This window comes from Cariama cristata, unplaced genomic scaffold (genome assembly GCF_000690535.1).
Source record: "Cariama cristata isolate BGI_N322 unplaced genomic scaffold, ASM69053v1 scaffold17047, whole genome shotgun sequence".
In the NCBI taxonomy this organism is placed as follows: Eukaryota; Metazoa; Chordata; class Aves; order Cariamiformes; family Cariamidae; genus Cariama; species Cariama cristata.
In genome coordinates, this window is record NW_009628907.1 from 136,764 (window position 1) to 162,500 (window position 25,737).

Here is a 25,737-nt window from a genome sequence, read left to right on the forward strand (position 1 = left end):
GCGTCAAAGAAAAGATCCAGACATTTTAGGTCCCAGATCCAGAAAATGTCATACTTTAGGAACGCACTTTAGATGCATGCCTAAAGATAGCGTTGTGCCTACGCATAGTCCATGAATCACCTCCTCGGCCACAGGCACACAGTGTTACAGGAAAAAATTATTTGGCTTAACATTTATCCCTGCTGGTTGACATAGCAAAAAGAACAGAGAGGTGTACAATTACTTCGAGTTAGTTACATTCAGCTAATGAGTTGCTGCTGCTTTCCACTCTACTCATTGTGCAGACAAAACATCGTCAGGAACTTTTAGATTGCTGCTTGCGTGCCCCTTCTTGGCAGTAGGAAATGACCTGGTTTTCTGAGATACACAGTTGTATGCCTAAAACCGCTATGAATGATGACTGTAAGGAGCAATCCCACCAAATGTTAAAGTTCTTATTTGTATTTTCTAAACCAAAAAGCATAACCTTCATCTGAGTGTGACAAATCACAAATCGTATACTTCAATATTGTGAAAGAAAATGTAGAAGCAAAAATAGGCACTGTATTCTTACCCAGTCCGTTACATAAAGATTTGTATATTCTTACTATACAGTAGTGAAAAAGCCAGTTATAGTGTACAAAGACTGGCCTGAAATTGTTCAACTATTACTGTGTGGGTTTTTTTAAAGCCTGGCCTCTAGTCTATCATCATTGAACTTCACAGTTAACACGTGGAAAAACAAAATGACAGGTGGTTCAGAGCTTTTGTTTCAAGCTAGTTAAAAATACTCGATGACTGTATTAGGAAAAAAATTTTGTCAGAATCATCAGAGGCAAGTCTTTTGAAAGAAATGAAAGGCTAGGAATGAAAACAAAGGCTTATAAAGGTTTTAGAACTACAAAAATTGCCAAGAAAAAGCAATAGTGAAAGTTTAAAAATTCTATTAAATTCAGGTACTAGCTTTATCTTTTAACTGCAATAGCTTTACCTGCATGCTCTACCATTAAAAAACTCCAAGCTGCAGATTTTCAGGGACTTGCTAAACTTCAGGCTCGATTCATGACAGCTTCTATTTTCAGGAAAGCGTTTGCATGTAATCATTTTGATTCCAATGGGATTCGTGGACATGATTAAAGTTAAGAATGGCTTAATTGTTTTTTCTCAAAATAGATGGATTAAATGAAAGAAAGAATCTCAAGGCAAACAGCAACACCAGCCTACCTGTGAAACTGATAGCTGTTCTTCTCTCTGTATTATGAGAAATTGAAATATAGACTTGATCTGGCGGTGTTGCAATGTAAGTTTACCCCCGGCTTAGGGAAGGCAATCAGACCGGTAATGGCCGGTGAATGCAATCTGAATGGATGGAGGCCCCGTAAATCAAATTCAGGCCTAGTATCTTGCCTCAATAAGGCGTAACAATTTTTTTCAGTGAAGTGGTTCATCAGTTAGCTATCTAATGAATAACTTCTCTTTCATTTCCTTGGTTTTTATAGATGAGACAAAACCTTCAGCTGTAGCCAGCCTATCATCATCAGAAGAAACAGAGCTGAGTGAGGATAAAGGTACAGATTGTAAATTGTGTTTCAAAATATCCAGTCCCAAAAGGACATTTTGTAAAGCCTTATTTTCCTTTGTCTGGAAATTGCCAAAATCACAGTTAAACAATACAGAAATAGGTAAATGCTTGGATTTTCATTTACAAAAGTCTTTGTAATGAAGTACTTGGCACCAGCTGTTGTGCTGGTAGGAGAGATGCCGTGAATTACTAAGTCCCCTTGTTATAGAGGTAATACTAAAATATCATACGTGACATATCCGAAATAAGCCCAAAGCTTGGGCTCGCTGGGGCAACTCACAGGCACAAAGCTAAGCGTGCACATCTATCTTGGCAATATTAGCTCCATATTCAGTGCTCTCCTGATGGGGGAAAAGAAAAACACAATAGCTATAAACACATCAAGAGGAGACAGGAGGAGATGAAGTCATAATTGAGAGGGAGAAAGTACTGTTTATCTTGTGCAGACTGTGCTGGGCACTCAGATCATTTAGTTTGTGATAAATATTTAAAAGTGTCACGGGGCCAGATGACAGGGAGTTTAGGAAACAAGAGAGAGAGATGATCTAATTTAAATGTTTCAAGCTGAGATTTTTCTTGTGGAGTTGTTGGTTTACAGATAGGAACCAGTGCACAGACGTACTGGTTTTTGATACACTTACGATATCACGCTATGAATTGCTTGTGCCGGTCTACATTTTTTGGCATTTTTGTGGGGGTACGCCAGGAAAAAGCCTGGATGATTTATAAAATGTTCGCTACTGGTAACTTAAAACAGGAGTTATGCTATCTATAATAAATACAGTCCATCAGTACAGCCTTCAAGAAAGACTAATAGAAAATTTTAATGCGTTTTACTGAGATAACATAATTATTAACATCCATTAAGTTATTTATTTTAAAAGATTTAATGTTTCATTCAGCGTTGCTGCTCCACTCTCTTCTCATTTCTCTAGATAAGTGTGACGGGGTGTGAGATCTTGCCCTTTTGTTCCAAAGACACATGCTAGAGAGCCCACATACTTACCTGATTATGAGTTCAAAGCCTTGTGCAGATTGATTTAAGTGCTCTCTTAACTGATTGATTTGTCCTGAAGGGGAAAAAAAAAACCACAAACCCTTGCTGGAGCACTGGGTTTTGCTTTTGATATCTTCACAGATTAAAGTCCTGGCAAGGCTAGTGGAAGGCAGGAGTAGTGATAGATTCAGCCCCAGCACAGTTGGTGACTGCCTGTCATTGCTCTTTTTTTGCTGATATTTGGCCTGTTTATGTATCCTGTATCTGTAAGATCCTCCATCAGATGTGGTTTTTATGTTTTGTAATGCAAGGGTCACGGTGAGGCTTTGGGTTTGGGGTTGGGTTTTTTTTGCTGTCTGCAGTCTTACTGAAGATCCCAACATTTTGGTATTGCTTTGAGTGCTTTTCTCTGACTATGAAGCCAGTGTTTTCTGATATGCTTTCGGTGACCATCTCAATGTGTAACCACTCCAGGTTTTTGACCCACTGTATTCCACTGTATTAGTTGTCTCTTCTCAGGAAAGTAGCCATCTTGGTGCTATAGGTCTCACTTTTCCTGTAATATGCTAAGAGTATAGTGTATTCCTCTCTTCGCTTGAGAGGTTGACAGAAGAGATAGTGCCCTGTGAAATCAAGAGGACAGCTTCTCTTCGATGTCCTACCTCTCCTCAAAAGTAAGACGGACAGGATCTGGTAGGGAAAAAGGAGCAAGACAGACTCTCTTCCAGGTGTTTTGTTTGTAAAATTGTACAAGCAGAAAAAAAAGGAATGGTGGAAAAAGAACATGTTTTGGGATTTGCTAGTTTTTTAAATGTAACCAAGAATTTTGAACAATGAGGCTGCCGCATCCACCAGGCCATGGTTTTAATCGTTATGTCCATTAGTAGATTTTTGATTTGGAGTTGTTTTAATTTTAAAACTAGTGTTACAAAAAAATTGCTACCACTTGGGAAATGGCACTTTTACAAAATCCTGGCGTTTCTGAAAACACACCTGCTGCTCCCAAAATAAATTTCAACCTTCAAATTGTTTGCCCACTGAGTTAACACAGCTAAAGCCTGCCAGATTCTAAAACATACTAATTTCTGTAGTTTATCTTCAACTAACTGAAGTGGATGTAAAGCATTTAAAGACATTGTGTTTTTTCCAGTCCTTCCACTTAATTACTGTGAAAGGAGATTTGTGGCAAATAAGTCTAGGCTACATATTCCCAAAATGCATAGTTTAAACCACTCAGAATATGTTTCCAAGCCTACTATATCGCAGTCTTTCAAATGCCCATTCTGGCAAGTGCACCAAAACAAGTATTTTGACTCCAATTAGAGATGACTAGTAGTTTTTCTGCTTATTTTTTTCTTATATTTCTGGGACGAGAATATAGCAAACACATTGAAATAGTTATTTATTGCTCTAAAATGTGGTGATACTCAAAACAGAGCACTGCATCTCTCCTATCATGAAGTTCTAGTATTTTTGTCTTACCTGAGTCATCTTTCATCAGTTTTTTTAAAGGAAAAGGGGAAGGATGGGAACATGACAGGGGGTGTTTCATGGTAAGCACGTGTAACGGTGCAGGAATCCTGTTTTGAGGGGCTCTGATTAAAATGAAAACCTACTGTGAGATTACAAATCTCATATTAATGTGAAAGTATAGCTCTTCTGTTATTCACAATAGAAGAGACACTGTCCACAAAAAAAAAGATCGACGTGGACCTGGTTTGCATGTGGCCTTTGAGCAGAGTGAATTTTTTGAGTGCTCTGTCTGGCCTCAGGGGAAAAAAAACAAACCAACCAACCAACAGTCATATTCCAAGAGTATCAAGATGTTTGCTGTTATGTTGTGGAGGTATCCTCTTATTCCAGTCTGTGCCAAGTTTCTATTTCCACTGTCTGGAAACACCGCAAAGAAATGTTGCAATTTTACCCTTGAAAACTTGCATGCATAACTACTAGCTCTTGGGGGGAGAGCTGACATCTCTAGGCAGCACCTTCGTAGCGCTTCATTACTGTGCATATGGAAGTCGATCCTTTATACACAGTGCATTTCAAGTTAGAGATGCTTCTCTTTATGAAGTGTAAGGGCAGAACAAAGTGATTAAAGTCATTAATGTTTATGCAGCAGATAAAACACGTATCAGACAGACTGCACTCAGCCTACTATGCCTGTCCATACAAGCTTGTGCTGGGACTGCAAACTCATTTTAAGTGGACCACATTGTATGTAGCTGTGGTTTGGTTTGAACCTGTGATTTTTTTTAATTTTTTTTTTTTTTAAAAAAAGAGTATGTGTGTGTGCGCATGTGTGCGTGGGTGTATGAGAGTGAGTGTTCTGCGTCTTCATCTCGGTTACCTATCCTACCAATTACTATTTAACCTGATTTAATGATAGGGCTTTCTGGTATAAAAATGAAAAAAGGCACTGGATTTAGTACAGGTGAAGAATGAACTCCTCATTATGCAATCATGGCAAAGTTTCTGGGCACAATACGCTGATTTTAATTCATTAGCACTTAATAAGAACCGAATTTTCATTTGAAGGTCAACTAAATTAAATCATATGCTAATTAATTTTAAAAATAAAGTAGCGATTAATTATTTCCAGGTGTTCACCAAAGTCTGTGCTCCTCTGGGAGTGCCATTTAAAGCAAGTCACTATTTTTCTACATTCTCTGAAATGGAGTCAGATTCAGTCAGCTGGAGGGCTTACGTTGTCAGAAACAGAATTAGGTGTATGCCTTGGCTAGGGGTTAGCCCTAAAAACCCACTTTGTGCAACCCAGAAGCCTGTAAGTATCCTGCCTGTTAAACGTAATGGATATAAGATTCCTGTTTGGCCAGCTGTAGTTCTCACCACAGAAAAATCTTGATGTCCTAAAGACATAAATGATGGAGAAGGGATAAACTGAGAGAAAGAGCATTTCAAGTACAGGGGAGCTGTGCAAATTGACGTAAATTAGACATTGATAAGTGGGTGAAAAACATTGACTGAAAGGCCAATATGTTCAAAAAGAGGTGTTTAAAATTGGGTCTTAAGTATATATTAAGACATCTAAATGAATAACCTGATTTTCAGAAGTGCTGAGCACTCAGCAGCTACCAATGAAATGTTTTTACTTCACCCTTGGGCTATGATTAGACCTGGAAAATTTCAGCCTGAAAAATTTCAATTATAGGTAACTGAAAAAGAGCCTTTTTAATGGAAGAGTTTCAACACCCCCAACTGTAGCTGTGGCTCTGCCTGCCAGCTACAGCGATAACATTTTTCTCTCCCTTGGTTAGAAGGATTTCTGTGAAAGCAAATTGGTTAACACAAGCTAAATGGTGTGGTTTGGGTCTTTTTTAAACCAGGTACGTAACCATCACCATCCAACCAAGCACCCATTCTCCTAACGCCCTCCATAATGATCACTTCGAGCTGTACAAAATGCGAGTTCACTTTTCCTTTTAATCTGACCTGTCCGTAGCATTGCCCATCCAGACGGGGTCCAGCCCATTAACTACTCAAGAGGTATTTCTACTCTACCCTTCGCCAGTACAGGCAGCCGCAACAGCTAACACTAATCTACTTAGCTGGTTTATTTAGATCCTACTTATTTTTAAATATTAGCTGACCTGGAGCTATCCAGCTGCGCTCCCGTCAGTCCAACATGAGTGTTTACTCCTTCCATCTCTCCCGCTCCTTACCTTCAGCTGTGCAGCATCTTCTCTTGGGAAGGGTCTAACCGAGATGTCCAGGTTTTTCTCAGCTTTTTCCTTTCCCAGAGCCCTGTACAACAGACCCTGCCCCTTATGGCAGGAGCAGGATGCCCACAATTATCATACCAGCGGCGCCTGAGATTTCTCTTGCGGACAGAAGGTGAAGTTAGAGGAGATGCCCTTCTGTCAGCTCGAAGCACGAGCGAGTGGGAGCATTACTTGGTGGACCCCACCTGCGGAGATGAACTGCCTGGGCTATTACCCGAACACTTGCAAAAATCTCTCTACAGGTTGTTGCACCTAAAAAGGTCTGTTTTACCAAGCCATATAAACTTGGGCTCCAATAAATCTAATCTGTCGTAAAGATAGATTAAAATGAAATCTTGGTGGATATAAAAATAACATTTTAAAGTCAAAGCTCAAGAATATCTCCCTAACTTCTCATAAATCACCATTTTATAGTACTTCATTTTAACACATTTTCCTCGGTTTATGAGGCAAAAGAATACCCTAATCATGTGGCAGCCTCCATGCACACCATTACCTGTAATTTTAGACGCCTGCTTGATTTCTTTCACTCTGGAAATATTCCAGTCATTTTTCACAGTATCATGCTTAAAAAATAAAATGCACTGAACCTGTTTCTTTCATAATGACCAGCTTTTTCCCTCTTTAATCTTCTTACAGCTCCCTAAAACGTGGTGATTTATCTATGCTGTGTGCAGGACCCAGGTGTGTTGCACATTAGAAACGACTCGGTAAATAAGCCATACAGAGAGTAGCTAGGGAAGTGAATTTTGAAAGATCATTAAAACCACTTAACATGCAGATCTTACCATTTCTCCTCTTCCTTAGCATTTGCAAAATTTTGTTTAAGCAGTGTTGCTTTATACAGTCAAAAAAAAGAATGAATGGCATGGAAAAGCATAGCGGTTTATGCAGTATTTAGACAAAATAGTGTCTGATTATTGGCAGGAAGGGTAGGATTGATAGTTTATTGAAAGCTACACGGTTTTCTGGGGGCTGAATTCAACATACAGTTGATATATTGGAAGAGTGAATATACTTGGGGAGTATTCTGATCGGCTTACTTAAAGTCCAGATATTTTCTTTACGAGTTGTTAAAGGTCGGGGCTAATCCCGAGGTGCATTCAGCCGTGCAGCCCCACGGGACGGCTGTTTCAGTACAACGGAGGGGTGCAGAGCCAGGCGCTCTGGCGTGGGCACTCTCACTGCAGCCACCAGGTAAAAGCAGGTTTGAAGGAACTAACGGATGCTCAGACCTCAATGAGCACTTCAGTGCTTGATGTGCAGTAGATAAAAGTGGCCTATCTTTGGTTCATTTCTGTCATTAAATGTCATGTTTGCTTCATTCATGTGTGATCAATGATGACATTAGGAACGGTGCTCCAGTGTAGTATCGGAAACACTGATTATTTTCAGTCCTGCCTGGAGGAATGTTAACCCTTACAGTCCCAACCTGTGGTTATCCAAGATAAATAGTGCCCAGCATGTGCTATCAAAAAACTAAGCCTACTGTACTGCGAAATAATATCCTAACTTAGATTCTCTGGTATGACTTAATAGATAAGTAGCTCTGTTAGGAGAAGACTGACACTGCTTTATGTCGTTTAAACAATCAGAGTTAGTCCCCTAGCCAATTAGAGATGAGTGAAGGCTTTAGGGATGGCCAGAGCTCTTGTAGACCCTGGAATCATTTAGGACTATGATACTGGCTTAAGCCCGGTTGCATAGGGCTCTAAAGAGCTAAGTGAGCACAGAGGACCAGCTGAGCTCTGTGTAGGAGTACCAGTACTCTACTGAGAACTTGCATGCAGAAAGCAGTATATCATCAGCATTTGTGGGATTTCCAGTGCTGCTTGCCAGCTAAAAATGGGGGTGGCACTCTGCCTCATATCCAGTTTGGGAGCAGCTTTTATTGACCAGTGCATTTGGTCTTACATTTTTACTCTTGCTTGGCTCACATTTTCTTCGTAAATCTGGGTTTATTCCTTTGCTTTATTTTATTCTTGTTAGTCCTAAAAGTAAATCTGCCTTTTGGACCTTTTGGTTTGAATATTTCATCTAATATTTGCATTTAAAAAGAAGAAATCTTTGACATGGTCTTGACCTTAAAGATTTTAAACTCAGAATCTGCATACTAATGCAAAGACTGATTTCTACTGCTGAAATAAAAGCAGCAGACTCTTACAGCTAGGCAGTACCTCCTGTCCATGCTCTGCTCTTTTCAGAAACACGTTTTACAAAAAATAACTTGTGTAAAATTATCATTGTATAATGCCTGGGATAATATGGAATTCTCTGCAATTAAATTGCTTTCTTGAACCCTGGAACAATTAGAAAACTGTGTAGGATAAAAATGAAAGTTTAACACAAAATTACAATCCCGTAAGAATAAACTGTGTGGAGCCAGCTATGGGAATGTGTGAAGATGTGCCAAAGAGCATGGGTGGTCTCTCGCTGTGGTGCCCAGCGCAGCTGCGGGGTCTGGCTGCCAGCTGTGCCAAAGGGTGGGAGTAGTGGCAGGTCCCCACACCGTGCGATGACTGTAGTTTGCCATAAGGTATGTGATGCTCCGTGACAAACAGCAGCATGATGGACCACATATATCAGCCAAGCGCGAGGCTCCTTAAACTCTATTCATTATTATTGACCGAAGCGCGTAATTGTTCCTCTGATGCTGGGGATTGATTTTTGCATGAAATTGGAGTCATTCCTCATTCTGGGAGAAAAGGTGGCACTTGTGAACTGAGATTAAAGGCACAGGTCTGGGAGCGTGAAGTGCTGTGCAATAGGTGTAGGATAAGGTAGCTCTAAAGGTCTGAATGGACAGAGCCACACGTGTCTCTCCCATCCGTAGCAGGTAATGTCACACTTTGTCGTCACTTTTGGGTGTTTGAAGGGCTGTGTTCAGGGCCTGACTGCACGGTACTTAAGACAGAGGACTTCTCATTCCAGCTTTGTCAGTACAGTTCCTTCTACAAACATGCAACTAAATCATACAGAAGACGATTATATTAATTTAGGGCATGGGGCTACAGGTGGTACAAATCTCGGCTTATTTGATATCCTGAAAGCTTTGCCAAAAACTTCAGCAAAGCCAGAATTTTCCTCGATGGGTTTAAAGCTTGCTTGAAAAATTCCCTACAGATTTTTAGTGGCATTCCCATTTATACCAAGAGGTCCTTCAACTCGCTTTTTGATTAAACTTGATGGAATTCTAATTTATTTTTGCTCTGATTTGGGCTGATAGGGTAATCCCTTGTAACTCATAGCACAGTGTGGCATCCTAGCGCAGTGGCCCAGCTGATAGCAGTGAGTAGCATTTTAAGTCCACAGTAGGGTGAAAAAAAGTGCAGCAAGGGCAAATTTTAGCAAATTGTACATCAGTGAGATATTCAACTTTCAAACTTGGATTTATAAACTTATTGTCATGCCACGAAAGAAGTAAGAAGCTGTGCAGGTAATTAAATATTTGCCTTGGGGGATTATTTGCAGTTAATTAAAGCCACACACTTTCAGTGCATACCTTTTCTACAGATTATTAAATTTGGATCATATGTTAACAACTCAGCTTCCTCACTTCTCCATCAGAGATTATTCTTGGCAAGTTTCAGGAGCAGAGTTTTACAGGGGCATCCTTTGGTATATTGTAGGATTTGCTCTGCTATATTGTAGAAAGGGACCTTCCAGAAGCAGAGCCGTAACAGGACTGTCATAGCGTAATTTGTTACCATGCACCGTAAATCTTTTGGCACTGTTACTTAATATTTCTATCTAGCAGCATTTTAGAAAGTGTTTCAGTCTGAACACCAATACTGATTATCTGTTACTGTTGTTATGACCTCAAGTGTACTTACCCCTGTAGTTTGCAGAAATGTCCAGTTAGATCAGCGGTGGTTTTTAATGAGGCTCCGAGAGCTCTTTATCCACTGAAAGCTACGTGTTATGCCGATGAGCAGAGCTAAAATGGTGGCTGTGTTGCTGAGATTTCCTGACTGCGATGGATTGAGGCATTTCTCCATCCCCACGCAAAAACTAAGGAGTGGCTGTTGTCAGAAAATGTCATTCAACACAACAAAATAATGCCCTGTGTTTATGAAGACCGCAGATAGCGTAGCAATTGGACCTATGTCATCCAATTTAAACCTCGTTGTGCCACTGTTTTGGAGTATGGCTTTGGGCAGTTCATTTTGATGGTCTGCCCCAAAAGGAAAAGCAGTCTTGGGCACGATAATGACCTTGGGAGTTCTGTCATCAAGTGAAATGAGGCTAGGATTTGCACTGGGATTTATAGGAATTAATGTCTGTCAAGCTTGTGGAAATCCAACCAGGAAAAGCGTTGTTCTAAATAAATGAGAAATCACTTTATTTATCAAGTAGGTGCTTTGTGCTGTTTCTCATAGCTTTGTGCCACTCTTTTCATTAGAAATAAAATTCTTGGTAGCGCTGCTGATTATTCTTAAGCATCCTTTCTTGCCAGCTCCTTGTTAAGGTTTATACTGCAGGCAAAAAAAACTGCTCAGTAAGTGTACAGGTTCTGAAATTAATCTGAATAATCGAAACCCACGAGTATACTTTTGTAGTGTATAAGACTGTGATTAAACAGACAGAAAATCTGTCAGCATATCAGAATGCCAAATATGAAGCTAGCACCTGAGGGCTACCTGTGTCTGAAGTAACTACCAGACTTTTCCAGCATGAAAACCGCTGCAGGGTTGGTTGGTTTGTTTGTTTGTTTGCTGTTTCCTCAGACTCCCTGAAAGACTCCGAAGGCGCACGGGAGAGTGACCCAGTGCATCCTATGGGGTGTGAACAAGATCAAGCCGAAGGTAAAGTTTTGTGTCAAAATTCTTTAAGATAGAGATAATGAACCAGTTGGGAACCTTAGTTCTTCCAGTTTCAGCATCCAGTGGGTTTCAGCCTGACCTCTGCCACCTTAAGAAAATGCTGTCGGCTAGTAGAGGTTGTGTGCCAACCAGCTGTGATGTGGTAATCTCTGATGTTGCTGGAAAAGACACGTCTCCAAATATGTGGGTTTAATCATATTGATCCCGGGTGCATAGCATTGATATTATTGTCCTCCTTTTGTTGTTGTTGTTCTAAAAGCCTGTGGGGTGATTCTGTTCCTTCTGCTAAGCTGTCAAGTGCGAGTGCTTTGCAACAGCTCCTATGAGAAACAGTGTGCAAGGCTGAGCTACAAAAGAAGAAAAAAAAAGTGACGCAGGGTCAGTTTTGACCAGCCGTTTCACATACTTAACGCTTAGAGTTTGTTAAGTGATATTTTTGTATATAAAATAAGTCCAACGTTGATCATTTAATAGGAAAAAAGCAGTACTAGGCTGAAAAGTAGTGTGCTACCTGTTAGGTTCATGTCCTGTTTTGGTGAACTTACTGTTGCCTGCACAGAGCCATCATGCTGATGTTGCTTTCAATTTGTCATGTTAACAGGACAACAGGATGTTCCTACAGAGGAGGAGATGAAAACTGAGGCTGACTCCCAAAGCTCCTGCATGGAAATAGAAGGTACTGCATGTGCCTTGAAATCGAAGAGAAAGATTAACAGGCAAAAACGCTAGTTGTTGCTTGGGTATTAGTAGTGTTCAAGTTCCCTTTCTTTCTCCATACCTACTACGCTAAATCTCTGGAGGTGGATCTTCTTATGATAACCCTGAATTCATCCCCAAGCAGGGGAGTATCTATGGATTCTCAGTCATAAAAGCTGACTTTTTAATGACTGCAACTGTTAGAGAAAGAAATGAACTTTGCATTTCTTATTCCTGATGACGAGCACTTCAGCCTTGTATGTTTGGAGCATTGACTGCTCTGTCCCTAGTCCAGCAAAACACTTCAGTACATGCGTCTGGGCTCGCGACGAGCCCTGGTGAAGGACCATGCTTGGAGCTAGGTATGTGGGGGTTTTGTGCTAAATCCCAGAACCCTCAGCATCTTGGAGGATCAAGGCCTTGCTCCTTGGATTTCCCCGAGACAGCTTTTGTGTCTGTACTCTTGGGGAAAAGGATCCTTTTTCTATGCCAGTGTTTTTAATTGTAAGCTCTCTAGTGTAAGTTAATCCTTTTATGTCCATTCTGAAGAGCCTTACTGTTCATCTCCTTTTTATCAAATTCATTCAGAGCCGTTGTTGAACCAAGAAGACACAACAGAAGTTGAGATACCTTTGATTCATGGTGCAGAAGAAAAAGAAGAAGAAGGAAAAAAAGAAGGAGGAGGAGGTGAGGCTACTTATAAAATAGATTGAGACAGAGAATGCTGCTGGGCTCATGTTTTCCTTTTCTATTGTGAAGAAACGTGGAAGGAGCACATAAAAGTGTTTTGGGTTTTTTTCCTAAGAAAAATCCTTTTTTGCCTATCCTTGAGTGTTGTTTTGATATCTTGGACTTGGATTTACATAGGAACATAAGTGCAAAAAAGTGCACACTCAGGTTCTAAAGTGACTTTAAAATAAATATTCTTCCCGTTGTTGGTTTTCTGCATTAAAGCACATGAGGCTGATTAAACAACCAATTTATGTCCATTTAAGTACCCTTTTGATCATGTTCTGTAGAAGCATCGAGAGTATTTACAATAAATGGGTATGATAATTATTTGTGAGGTCATTAACAGAGATTTAACCGGTAATTTAACTAAACTAGTAATTCTAATAAAGGAACCAATGTTTGGAGCAGGAACACAGAGCCTTGCTGAAGCAGTAATTTTTTCTGGGAGTAAAGTATTTAAATCCATAGGAATTCTTTTGCAAAGAAATACAGAAGTTGAATTTTAAGTGTCGGACACTTCTGGGAACCCTACGTTCAGCTCACCATTTGTAACAGGCACATGGTTATATAAAAAATAACGTATTTTGTAAATAATTATCTAATTGTAAAGTAACTGCAAGTTAATAATTATGTGGTCATTTGTAAAGCATAGGGATGAATTTTACAGTTCCAAATTAAAACACAGACATGATTTTTAATGAAAATTCAGGTCAATACTAACTGTGTTGTCCTAATTATGAACTCCTTTTCCCAACCACATTGACACCAGCTTAATTCCAAACCCCTGTGGCAATATTGACAATTTTCTTCACTGCAAACCCAGGTTAACAGAACCTCTTTGTTCATATACAGCTAAAAAACATAGCCTCTCCTTTTTTTTTTTTTTAATTGCCTGTCCAAGTTGAGACTAATCTCATCTCTTTATTATCAGTCATGTTAAGGGTATCAGTTTTGTGCTTTATTACTGAAGGTGAAAATAGAATTGATATAATCCTTAACTTCAAATCCAGGGAAATGATGTTGCGCTACCTCAGTTGCAAATCCAGATTATATAATACAAGCTTACTCTGATTGCAAATACCAATGTTGTTATGTTAATTTCCTCCTAATAGAAATTATTTACATTTTATTTTATGCCTCATCAAAAGTGAGTTGGACAAAATGTACTTTCATTATTTGTACATTTCCTTCTCTTTAATACTTTAGTGTCCCCTACAGCTAGTGAGTGTCATTTAGTTCTCAGTGGAGAGATTATATTTCACCATCTGTTCTACCTACTATTAAAATATGCAACATTAAGGAAAAGAAGGTAATGTCAGAAAAGGGTTGTTCTTGGCACTTTTCCTTTTCCTGCCCCTGATTTAAAAAGTTCAGGTACTAAGTAAGTAAAAGGTTCTTTCCAAACATTTTGGAACATGTTCCTACCTGGAGGCTCAGGTATTACTCCTGTGCGGGATTTGTCTGACCCAAAGCTCGTTGAAGTTCATAGAAGGACTCTCATTGATTGAAGAGAGCCTTCGGTCAGTTCCATGGTAAGAGGAGATGATGTGATGAGTCTCCATGCAGGATAACAGCACTTAGGTAACTGCATGGATACTCTGTTTGGCTTCTTCTGAACATGCTGTCTTTGGGTCAGGGAAAATAAATGGGTACTTTTTCAGGGTTTTGAGAAGGGAAGGGAATTAAGGCTTTCCCTTGCTTTGTTTCATTCTTATGGGTATGAGAACGTGTAGAGCATCCTGAGCACTCGTCATGCTAAATGCTTCCAGTTCTGGTGGGCACATACTCTGCCACTTGAGTTTTGAAAGTTTGCCATGAAGCAAAGTAGATCTGGACAAAGAGAGGTAAAAAAAGAAAATCAGCTGAAATTCAGGCTGATAAAATAAGATATATCCCTCAAAGAGAGACTCTTCTTAATGGAAAGAGATTACCTGGCATAAAACAGAGATTTAATATGTACATTATTTTATGTAACCCAAGTGCCATAAACTAATTAAGTTAAATAGTTTTCCAGCAGCATCCACAGTACATGAAATGGCATATTTTTGTCTAGGAACACGTGAGAAAAAAAGCTAACATGGGACTGATAGTCCCATTAACTAGAAATACGTGGATCTTAAGTGCTTTTGACCTGTACTAGATCTATATGCATAGCCAAACGTAGCAACTACTAACCCGCAAACTACCTGGTCTTTCTGTTCCACATCTGATACTTTTTTTGTGTTACCAAGCTCATCCTGGAGCAAAGGGTGACACATAGCTGCCTCTCTCCTCTCTCTTTCTCTCACTGGAAGCCATTAGATTAATGGGAGTCATCTGTGACCTGTGCTGTCCCCAGCACTGGGGCTGTGGAAGCCACTCAATGACCAAGAAAGATCAAAGTCCTTTTTCCAACCTAAAGCTAGATTTCTGCTTAGTTACTGATTGTGGCTTTGAAGCATGCTAGGAATTTTTTCAGTGATCTGGTTTTCCATAGGAAAATGACTGTTTCTTGCTGGGTTTGAGGTGTGCCTCAGTTTTCGCAAACTTCTGACAAACTGTGGGTAAGTTTCTGATCTAATTGTGCAAGTTTTACTGCTAGCTATCTATGTGTTTTGGGGGACTTTAGGGCTTGCAGGGTCCTTTCTGTATAGCTCACTTGGCTTCACAGCTCCAGGGTCACACTGTAGTGCGTATTACCAAGGAGTCACAGATCCTGGCGCTTTTGAGGTTCTGGGGCGCAGGGAGCCCAGAGGAATGAAGAATCAAAGTCTTGGCAGTCTCACTGCTGTTTCCCATTGCCAGCAGTAAGAAACCAGCCAGATTACCCTGAAGAATTTAACAATGTAAGGTACTGTGTGTGTTTCATAAAAACTTGCTGTTGCTTTTTCCAAAATCAGTAATAAAATATAGCATGTGCCAATTCATTCCCTTTTTTCCTACTGTAACTTAAAGTTATATATTACTAGGGAGCAACTGAAGAGAAAAGACAAACTAAACTAAGATGCCTTTTTAATTTTTTTCCAGCTACTATAATGCACTCATTCTAGTTCACAAAAGAATAATGAAAATCTGTGTGTCTTATAAGATTAGGGAATATTCTCAAATCCCTTTATTAAAAAGCAGAGTAAGTGGTGATCACTGACCTATTTGCTGACTAGGTAAGTGTACATGCTTTTAATAGCCCGTTCGGCAGTCCCTTTATATGTACGCTTGGAAATAGTCCTGTCATGTTGTAATGACCATGTATTCAACATTTAGTTGTAGTTTTAATCAGCACAGTTTTTCCACAACACAATTTGCAGCACGTGGAAATAAAATTCATGTTTATTTGGGTGAATGTGTAGCCATTTCCTCCTTTGAGCCTGCTCTCCCCTCTATCTTCTTATTTCCCACCTCTTTCTATCTCCCTTTGTCAAGACATTAGATATGATTTTTCTCACTGATCATCTCTGGAAGTTGCTTAACTCTTTGGAGGATAGGATTTCTGTTGGAGCACTGGAATATGAACGGAAGTAGCCATTATTTCTCTGTTGACTCTCTTCTGTAATCAGGCTAAAATATTTTGTCTTATTGTGCTGTTTGGAACACGATTCGAGCTTGACCTTGGATGTTTCTCCACCCAAGAAACAAATTTAGAGTGGTTGGGTAGCATCCTCCCTGGGCAAAGGACTCATTTATTTTCAGTTGGACAAGTCCAGAAATGCAGAAGTGGGTTGTTGCTGAAGCACGATCAAGGAGCAAAAAGCCTTAGTTAGTACTTATAAAAAGGATATTAAAGTGTCCAGGGATTTAGGTTAAGAGCAGGACGCAGCCCTTACAATCAGTGTTTCTGTGCAGTTGCATCTTAGCCTGTTTGAATGCCGTGTTTAGGGAACTCTGTTAACCATCTTTTTTTCTGTATGAACCATGCAATGGTAAGGCAGGCTTGGGAACGGACTCGGGGAGGTTCCACGGTTTAAATCATTTGCAGTATACGTGATTTGCTTTGCCGGTCTTCTCGTCAGTGTCTGTTCACTGTAAATTTGAACTCTGCCTAATTTCTGTTCTAGCTAAGCCCAGTTTTGCTCAACGGTCTTTGTTACATGAGTAGCTATGTCACTCCGTATCCATAATTTCGTCCATTCTTCACTTAAGCAGCTGGATTTTCAGGTCATTTACCCATCTGTACTTTAGCAAGAAAGATAATTTTATGGCATAATCTTGGAGAGAATTAAATATTGCAAAACCTGGAGGAAAAGAGCTCTCAGTTTTTTATAGTTTCAGTCTCAGGCATTTATAGGATTTTACATGCATTGGTACAGTCGTAAATAATGTCAAAATAATGACTTTGTTTGATATGACATTGTGGCTACAGAGAAATTAAATACTTCTTGAGAAAGATCTTTTTGGACAAATCTGACATCTTTATTATTGAGTCATGACAATTGTAACTACCTTTTATTTCTTAACCAAACTTCTTTTCAGCTTCAAGTGGATATGGATGAGACATTGGGGGGGGGGGGGGGGTGGGTGTCAAAAAATCTTCCCTATATATCTTTAAAAAGATGTTTTCTTTTTGTTTGGAAAGAAAAGAATACAACGATGTTTTGGAGTGTTGTGGCTTCTGAAGATCTGGTATTAATGCTCCAACTTCTTTTATTCAGATGCCCAAAGAAGAAGGGAATAAATATCCCAAATCAGATAGTGTGTTCGGTCTTTAATAACAACCCATACTGAATGGATCAGATGACATTTTGGGGGCTGTTACAGAATAGTCTGGCCCTAAACATGAAATATATCTTTAAAATCTGCTTCTGACAGGTATTGATATTTGGCAAAGAAAAAAAAAAGTGCATCTTTGGAGCTTTTGCAGAAATGCTGGACGTGCTGTGGAACCAGAAAATTGCAGATGGGTATTTAAACTCGCGTGTCTAAAGCTCTAAGCTATGCAGAGAGGTGGACTGTCGCAAAGCAAGTAGCTGGAAGTAGTTGGAGGTATGCAGTAATGAGATTATCACTGGAAAGCCAAAAAAGTGCCTCTGTCCAGGGGATAATTTTAGGTTTTAGGAAACCTCACTTTACATGCCCTTATTTCCTCAAGAACGGCACGAAACTCAAGTGAACTTTGCACTTGCAGTATCAGACAGATGAGGAGCTTTTGTGACCAGGTTCTGCTTGCCAGCCTGCTGTGGTCAATCTGTGGTGGTCCAAGGGTTGTTTGGTCTATATCTCCCAGTGCAAAACACTTTGCTCTTCTGAAAAGCATCATAGCTGTAGCAGAAAACTATATCCAGGTAACTTCTGTGCCTTGTGGAAGTAGCAAAAGCCATAACTGTAGGCAGGGAAAAGAAACCTTTTAGCCTCACAAAAGATTACTTTTGGAAGAGGAGGCGGCATTTTTTTCCAAGTTTGCAATGGTATGTTGAATTCCATAAATGCACTTAAAATGTCCTGTATAGGTCTGGAATTGGAGTAGCTCTGGTAAAAGCTGAAGCCAGGTGAGGCTGAGCTGTCTGTGAGTGGCTCTGTGCGAGCACGTTCTGTGCTCTGCTTGGATGTCACAGCTTGTGGAAAAGGAGTGAGTCTTTTGGTCCCGGTGTGTGTGATTTTATTTGTGGTGGCTTGTCCATTCTGGACTCAGAGGTCGCCAGACTCTTATATTAGCAAAAGTTAGGTGCTATCAGCAATTACTTCACTGATGGCAAAGGATCAGCAAGATTATTAGGAGGGAGCATCGCTTCTGTGGACCAGCTTTGCTGATCCACGTCCCCTTGCGGGCTGTCATCAGTGATGTGCACCAGCAGGACCATGGAGATGATGAGGTTCGCTCATTTTCTAAGCACGAGCCAGTGCAGAAGTCATACCGTGTCGGGCAGCACGCACTGCCCAAAATGATGTTCCTCCCCGGCTCTGAGAGGGGGCAAATGGGCTGCAGACCCCCTGCAGACCTTCCCTGAGGATGCTGCCTGGGCCGTGCTGCGTGGCACTGTGTACTGGCAGGATGGGTGGTTATTACACTGTCAGTAGGCTGCTCCAGATATTGATTTCAGTCTCCTGGGGGGAAAAAAGTCATATTTTTTTCCCGCCACAGAAAGAATCTCTTTCTTTTCATTACTGTCCGTATATCAGATTCTGGCCTGAATGTATGTAAAGAATAGGTGGTGCAAGATCAATTTTAAGTTTTAATTATTTTTCATCTCTTTCAATGATAAATGATACACTTTTTCTGTGTGCTTTTCTAATAAAAAGTAGAAAACATAAGGGATTTTTCAGCTTAAACATTTTGCCTGTTGTCACAGTCACTTTATGTTATCAGGCTTGATGGTAGGGTACAAGACAAAAAGCCAAAAGGAAAGAAAAAGAGAAACAAGGAAAAGGAATACTTTAACAATGATAGTGTTTAAGGTTTATTGTGTGTGTTTGATTGCTTTCTTCATTTTCTTTTCAGTAAGCAGAATAGAAATACTATTATGAATTGGCAATTTTTATTTCATTTAAAAAATATCATCTCTTCATTCTTGCTGAAAGTGTTGACAATGCGGTCTTTGTTTAGTTTAATTAACTCATGTTACAGTACTGCATTGAAACACACTCAGCATTAAATCAAGTGAAATATTTTTTAGAACTCTTTTCCATATCCAAAAATTAAAAAGAAATAAAAAAAATAAATAAATCCTCTGAGAAGCTGGAGGAGAAACTGGATATTTTTAATGGAATATTTTGAAGTGCCATTTTCATCTTTTATTTTCCATGGTAGGACTGCCAAAAAATATAAAGTCATGAAATCCCAGTGAAAAGCAGATGCTATGAAGTCACTCTAAGTCCTCATATGTTTATAATAGTATTACATGCTGTTACATGTTTTGTACTTGTGAGCTACAAGGCTTAAAGAGCTTTAACATACTGATAATGCCCTTTTAGCATATGAAAACTGGAAAGATAATGGAATCCATATTTCATGTGGTGGTGTCCAAGTCTACCAGGCTTTGGTTTTAGCTCAAATCTCCAGAGAGGCAGCGGTGCTTTATGCAAATGAAACGCATATCTCTTTCAAATCATCTCAAATAGCACCCAAGGAGCAAGTGAAAGGAATATGGGAGAGACGCTGACATCTTAGAAACTTTTTCCTGTAACACATTGAAAAGTAGGGCTCACCGGCCAAGGACTGCGCTGTTACAGATGGCATCATAGTTAACAGTGTATCTGGAAATTAGCTTCAGCACCTCCAGAGAAATGGCACCATTTTTAAATACACTGTACAGCTACAGAGGCGTCTGAACAGTGGGCTTAACTCCTGTTTGCGACAGTAAGAACTTCGTTCTTAAATTAGAATAGGTCCAGCAGAGCAGTGGAGTGCAGGGGGCTACACGAGGAAAGAATTTGATCCCTCATGGACAAATTTTATGTTCTTGTGCCCTGTCTGCTACAAAAAAAAGGAGGCTTCATTTTGTTATGCGCTGATTAATTTTGGAATCCTCCCTCTTTTAATAAAGTTTGTTTATGATGGAATACGCATGGATCCAACTGAGCTGGCTCTGGGAACTGGAAATTCTGTGCTCCCCCTTGCTTACATTATGTATGGATGTACCGCGCTGCCTGGGTTGTTGCACTATTTTATAGCTATTTCGTAAACGCAAACGGCCACACACTTAGGGCAGCAGAGAGAGAAACCACACTTAGCCAGTGATTTTCATGAAATAGAGTGAGTGGAGTGCGGTCATAACTAAGTGTGGAAAAAAACACAAGTGGTGGGAGTGCGGAGGGGATGATTTGAGAGAACTGTCTTTTATTTCAAGTACAGAACAGGAACAAATTCAAAGAAAGCAGCGTATGTCCTAGGATCAAAGGATTCCCTCGCTTGTTCTTTTGGGGAAGCGGGCAACAACGTTGTTGCTTCGCTGTCAGTAGTTTTATTGCTGTAGTTGTGCCTGATGGTGTGGAAGAGTAGTTAACCTTGTTCTGATATGAGGAGGGTGGCATTTACTCACTCTACGTACTATCAGGTGGGTCAGGAGGCACTTTTTTTGAGTCAGGTCTGTTCTGTTTTCTCTTCTGTGCATTCCCACGATGTTGACTCCGCCGGGGAGGGACACCATGGCTTCATAGGTGCCCTTGCTCCTGGCGCTTGGAGAGGAAATCTGGTGCTGTACAAGGAGGGATTATTACACAGTGAAGGGGAAAATGTGTCTACAGCTTGTAAAGTGGAGGTTGCCTTGATAGGGCATGACCCCGACTGAGATTAAATCCGCTTCTGACTGCTGCAGACCCTGAGCAGAAAGAATCCCACCCAATCTCTTTCAGATCTTTGAAGCATTAGGCTTTCCTCAGATCTCTTCCTTTTTTCTGCCGTTTACCCATAATTTTTCGGCAGCAGGTTTTCTGTCCCCTCACCTTTTCCTAATGCAGTTGACAGGTGAGTGTTCTCTTGAGCAGATCTTGCCATCTGGAACAGTTTTCCTCCACTTGGTTGACTTTCATCCCTTTTCGCCTCCAGATGAGCATGCGAGGTCACCACCAGTATACCTGGCCCAAGCTGACCCTGTCTCTGGTCACTGGGAATGATCTACCAGGGAGAAAGCTAGCATTTAATCTTGCCTCCTACATCTCTGTGACTGCACCTGTATCTTAATCATGCAGTAGTGGTATCTCAGCACATTGGTGCAGGAGTGCAGCTCTTTGGGGCTTCCTGTTATTTAACAGAAAGTTCAGCATCTCCTTTTTGAGGTCTTGCATGAGCTCCGGAGGTCCTTTCCTGGAGCCCTCCTGCGTGCTGTGAATGTCTTTGTAGCTGCAATTAAACCAGTCCAGCAAAGCAGGTGCTCTGGACAGTGCACTTTGAGTTGCAGCTATGTAGTAGACAGTCTATGGGCAATTGCAAAAACACTTGGTTTTGTTTGAGCGATCCAAGAGAAATAGGAAGAGTGTGGAATGACGTCTTTTACTTACCCGTATACATACTGGGTTGCTCATAATGTAATTGTTCCATACCTGATTAACACTGTTCGTTGCTCAAACAGTTATTAAGGATTTTTCTCCCAGGTTCAGAATTTACTTGTGGCTTCTATCCTGGGTTTTAAAATCCATAGCTTTCTGCAGCCAGCAAATTTCAACCACAAAATGCCCTTCGTTATTGTTTCACTGGTGCGGGGTCTTTACCCTGAAATGCTGGGATACGTAAGCCTTGTCTCATTATTTCCCTTTGCGGATGTGCAGCCTTTTTGGTTTGTTTGTTTGTTCCCCAGTCACTAGTGTGAAGGGCATAGCTCTGCCAGTAATCATAGCTACCGCAGAGGCCAAAAACACCTTTATTCCATTTACAGCATCCTGTCAAAAAACACTCAATACCTACATTACTTGACAGCCCTTGAAAGACAGCATGTTTACACGTTCAGCATTTTCTCTGTGGAAGCAATAAGCAGTCACTTACAGGCTATACCATTCTTACCTGGATAGAAAATCAGTTAAACTGTGTTCTGGATTCTGAGAAGAAAAAGTCAATAATCTTTTCTCCATTGCCCCCTGGTTACAGCTAACAATGGCATATAGTTAGGGGGCCAGGGTGGCAAAGTCACTGTCTCAGTGACTGGAAAAAATTGAGATTCCCAATTTGTGGCCAAATGTTATCATGGTTACAAGGTGTTTCATCAGTTAAAACGCATTCACTGGATGTGTTTGTGTGATCTGTCAGCCTGAAACATAGCACAAAAGTGTCAAATGAGCGCAAATGGAGATACCTCAGGTGCTTCAAAATAAGATGTCACTGTGCTGAAAAATCAGTACCCAACTCCAGCAGCTCGATTCAAGGAAATTAAATTGGTTGATTCTTCCAGCTGTCCAGGCAACAGAAAAGATTAGCAGAAAAGCTTGCAGACTGAGCAGGGAGGTAGTTGGCAGGGCTGTGTCTTAGCATCTCCCCCTCTCTGGGGTGCTGGTACCTCAGCGTGGCACCTCCATCGGCCCAGGACCAGCTGGGCTGGAGAGGACAGAAAACTGAGCAGGACTTGCTGTTTCGAGTGTAGAGCAGCTACATTGCCTTTTCTTTTGCTCTTTTCTGAGTGTTGAAAGAGCTCTGCAGGTCACGCATTTTTGTCGATGGTGTCCCAATGTACATGGAAGGGATGGAAGGGGCTTTCCCTCACAGCTGCTTTGCGGGGATGTCTAGGATGTGAGGGTCGGGGGTTGACCCCTTCCAGCATGGAGAGGGACTGGAATTCAGATTTATTTCCAGCATACTCTGATCAGCAGGGTACGAGGCCAATGGTGGCACTGGCACGGTCCCTCTCTCTCACTTGGGTTTGGATGCTCATGGCTCCCGGTTTTGCATGACTGCTGCGATCACGTCTCGGTTCGGTCCTGGCTCTGCCTCTTGGCATCTCATCTCGCTCTTTCACGGTGTTTTGGTTTGGTCCCTGCCAGCACGCCCAGTCCTTCCTTGGGCTATCAGGAGCTCCTCTCTGGTCGTCACATTGGTCTTCAGAGGTGGATGTCCAAAAGAGACCAGAGTTGTGCACTCATTTTCTGGGGTCTCCTCCTTGAGACGGCAGATATTTTACAGTTCCTCTTATATGAGTGCAGCTAACAGCTCCCACACTGGTCTTGGAGTGGCAATACTGGCATCCTCTGTGGTTTTGTTTGTCTTGCGTCTCTGTCTTCCAAAGTAGTAAGTGTCCAGCATGTAGTCATTACAGCTATTGTGGTCACCTTATACAATTGTCAAGTTTTTTAATGCCTGTCTCATCATAAATCTGCTTGCACATATAAACCTGAGTCTTGAACTGCGCAGTCCGCACCAGATGACTCAGTAACCGTGCAGTGGTACTGCAGACCCCGCAGCATCAAGGGCCAGCTGGAACACAGCTGCTTTTCAGGTAAGTGTCCAAAAGTTCGGATGCTTTTTTAGCTTGATTTTGAGTCTCCTGGCCCTGCAACATGGGCAAGTTTGCTTAGAAAAGAAAGAAAAAGGAAAAAAGTTCTTAAACAGTATTTCTAATATTCCCTGCTTCCAGCATTACGTAGACCGTAGAGGGGAATAGATTTTCTGGATGCAGCTCTGCTTGCGGATCCAGCTGGCTCTTGAAGTGTGTGAGCATGAAAAGCAGATGATAAGAAATACATATATAACTGGTACCTATCTAAAGGAACCCAAGTTATCTTAGAAACTGATATATACAGAGATCACAGAATCTGCTTATGAAACTGTTCCCTCTGGCATTAAATGCAGCCAATATTTAACAGTACTGACTTGAAAGTGTGATAGTTTAAGACACAGGAACTCTTTCCAAATGAACCTTCAAGGGGAGCCTGGGGAGAGAAATTCAGGTCAAGGTTTGGCCGAAGAATACAGTTAATGCTATTTGTTCTTATCACAACTGCTATGGGACATTTAACGACCACAGGTAGTCAAGGCCTGGGTTTTATATCTGATCCTGGAGACAGCAGCACAGTGCAATGTGTTAGATTGCTGATACTGCTCCTTTTCTTCCTTCTTTTAATGAGGTCTCCCATCCAAGGATGGGTATAGCCTGCTCTTGCGGAGCTTGCGAATCTGACTGGATCACAGCACACAGCTGAAATAATTGGAGAAGAATCTGCATGTGGGAGGGAAGGAAATCAGCTGCCCGTATTCGCATCCCGAAGCGAGAGTTAGCGTAGCGCTGCTTTTTGGCAGGGGTTTGGTCACAGCTTCTGATGTCGAAACCAGCTTGCTCTTTGCTAGCCTGCACCTGTAGTCAGCCGTAGCCGTATCAAGCTCATTTGAGAGGAGAAGGCAGGGGAGGGCTCTTCATTTGGATCTTACTGGCACTTTTACAGCTCATGGCTGACAAAGCCATTTAGAGCAAAGATAGCTCAGATTTTGCTCCGGTGTGCAAAATTTGGCCTGTGAATGCTGTGATTTTCTTTAGCTGGTCTTAGAGATGGGAAAACACAGATGAGCCTTAACCAGGCCTGAAGAGGCTGGAGTGCATCAGCTGCTTGCCATATTGATGAAACACCTGGGGCATTCATTTTGAAACCTAAATGCAGGCTGTTCACCTGTATTGCCAAGTACAACAGAAGCTTCCTTCTGGCTGGTGGGGTGGTACTAATTGAGAGAGAGCACCATCTGCAGAGCCTTGGAGAACGGCGGTCGGAGGAGACAGGTAGAGAGGTCACCAGAAAAAGTCTTGTTCTGATCCGAGAACCTTGCTACCTCAATCTATTACCTATCATTTCTAATTAGCGGATGTATCTTGGGGAAAGCTGCTCCGATTTGCTTTCTTGCAGATGCTTGTCTTGCTAAGAGCTGTTGTTTCCGCTGAGCCTCCTAAGCTTGTTTCGCGGGCCTTCACAGGCATTTGGAGCAGTAATGGTCTCAGTGACCCGATAATTAAAGGAGTCCTGTACCTCCTCGCTGTGGAGAGCTGCCCCTTTGTCCTTCCTCTTTCTTCTCCCTGCAATGCCACTACCAGATGGTCGGAGATTTTTCACCCTTTCAAAAGCTTTGTGTTTTTCCCATCTCATCAAGCATGTCTCAGCCATGCTTAATTAGCTTAAGGCTTTTCAGCCCCCCCAATTCATTCCCCAGGAGATCAGTTAAGGACCTGAACAATTTCAATAAAGAGCTTGGAAAGCAAATCCTTAGAGGCTAGGCATAGCTGCGGGAGAATGTGATGTTATTTAGTGCTGGGGACTAGTTGTTTGTTCTTTCTTCTCTCCCTTCCTTCTGTCTGTCTCTCTGTCCTCCCATCCATCCTTCTGTCCATCTTTCCTTTCCCATCCTTACCTCTCAGAATATTCAGGGATGCCCCCTTGGTTCTTGGCAGTGTTTGGCAGCATCTGATGGCTGGTGGAAGTCAGCGGAGGGCTGTCACTCTGAGGCCAGCGCCTGAGTACTGTTGTTTTTAACCTGTTTTAATCTGTTTAGGTCCCCCTGAATGAAGAACACCAAACACAATTAGCTAACTAGTGCTAGGAGACTGTTGGGTTGGGGTATTTTGGTTTAGGGTTTTTTTTTGTTTGTTTACTTAATTCCCAGACTTGTTTGAAACTAGCTTGTGAGCTTTATTTACAGATCAGAGCAGCTGAGATGAAAGCTTGGTTAATTAATAGAAAAATAAATTTGCATCTTGCTTTGTATTTGACATTGAACAGCATTTGTTTCTGCATTGTCACGTACGCACTTCTATTATTAATCTCCGAGCTTTAGCTGTATGACTGCAAATGAGATTTAAACCCCCCCCAAAC

At 41.2% G+C, this 25,737-nt stretch overlaps 1 protein-coding gene across 1 annotated transcript in view; it reads left to right on the top strand.

Moving 5' to 3' along the window:
- The window catches only part of MACROD2 (MACRO domain containing 2), a gene marked incomplete at its 5' end in the record, with an annotated part of 83,763 nt that overhangs the window by 35,791 nt on the left and 22,235 nt on the right, over positions 1 to 25,737 (top strand). The window contains 4 exons of the mRNA XM_009704984.1: positions 1,479 to 1,547; positions 11,029 to 11,106; positions 11,726 to 11,800; positions 12,409 to 12,507. Coding sequence (XP_009703286.1) covers positions 1,479 to 1,547; positions 11,029 to 11,106; positions 11,726 to 11,800; positions 12,409 to 12,507 — 321 coding nt within the window. The remainder of the gene's footprint in view (positions 1 to 1,478; positions 1,548 to 11,028; positions 11,107 to 11,725; positions 11,801 to 12,408; positions 12,508 to 25,737) is intronic.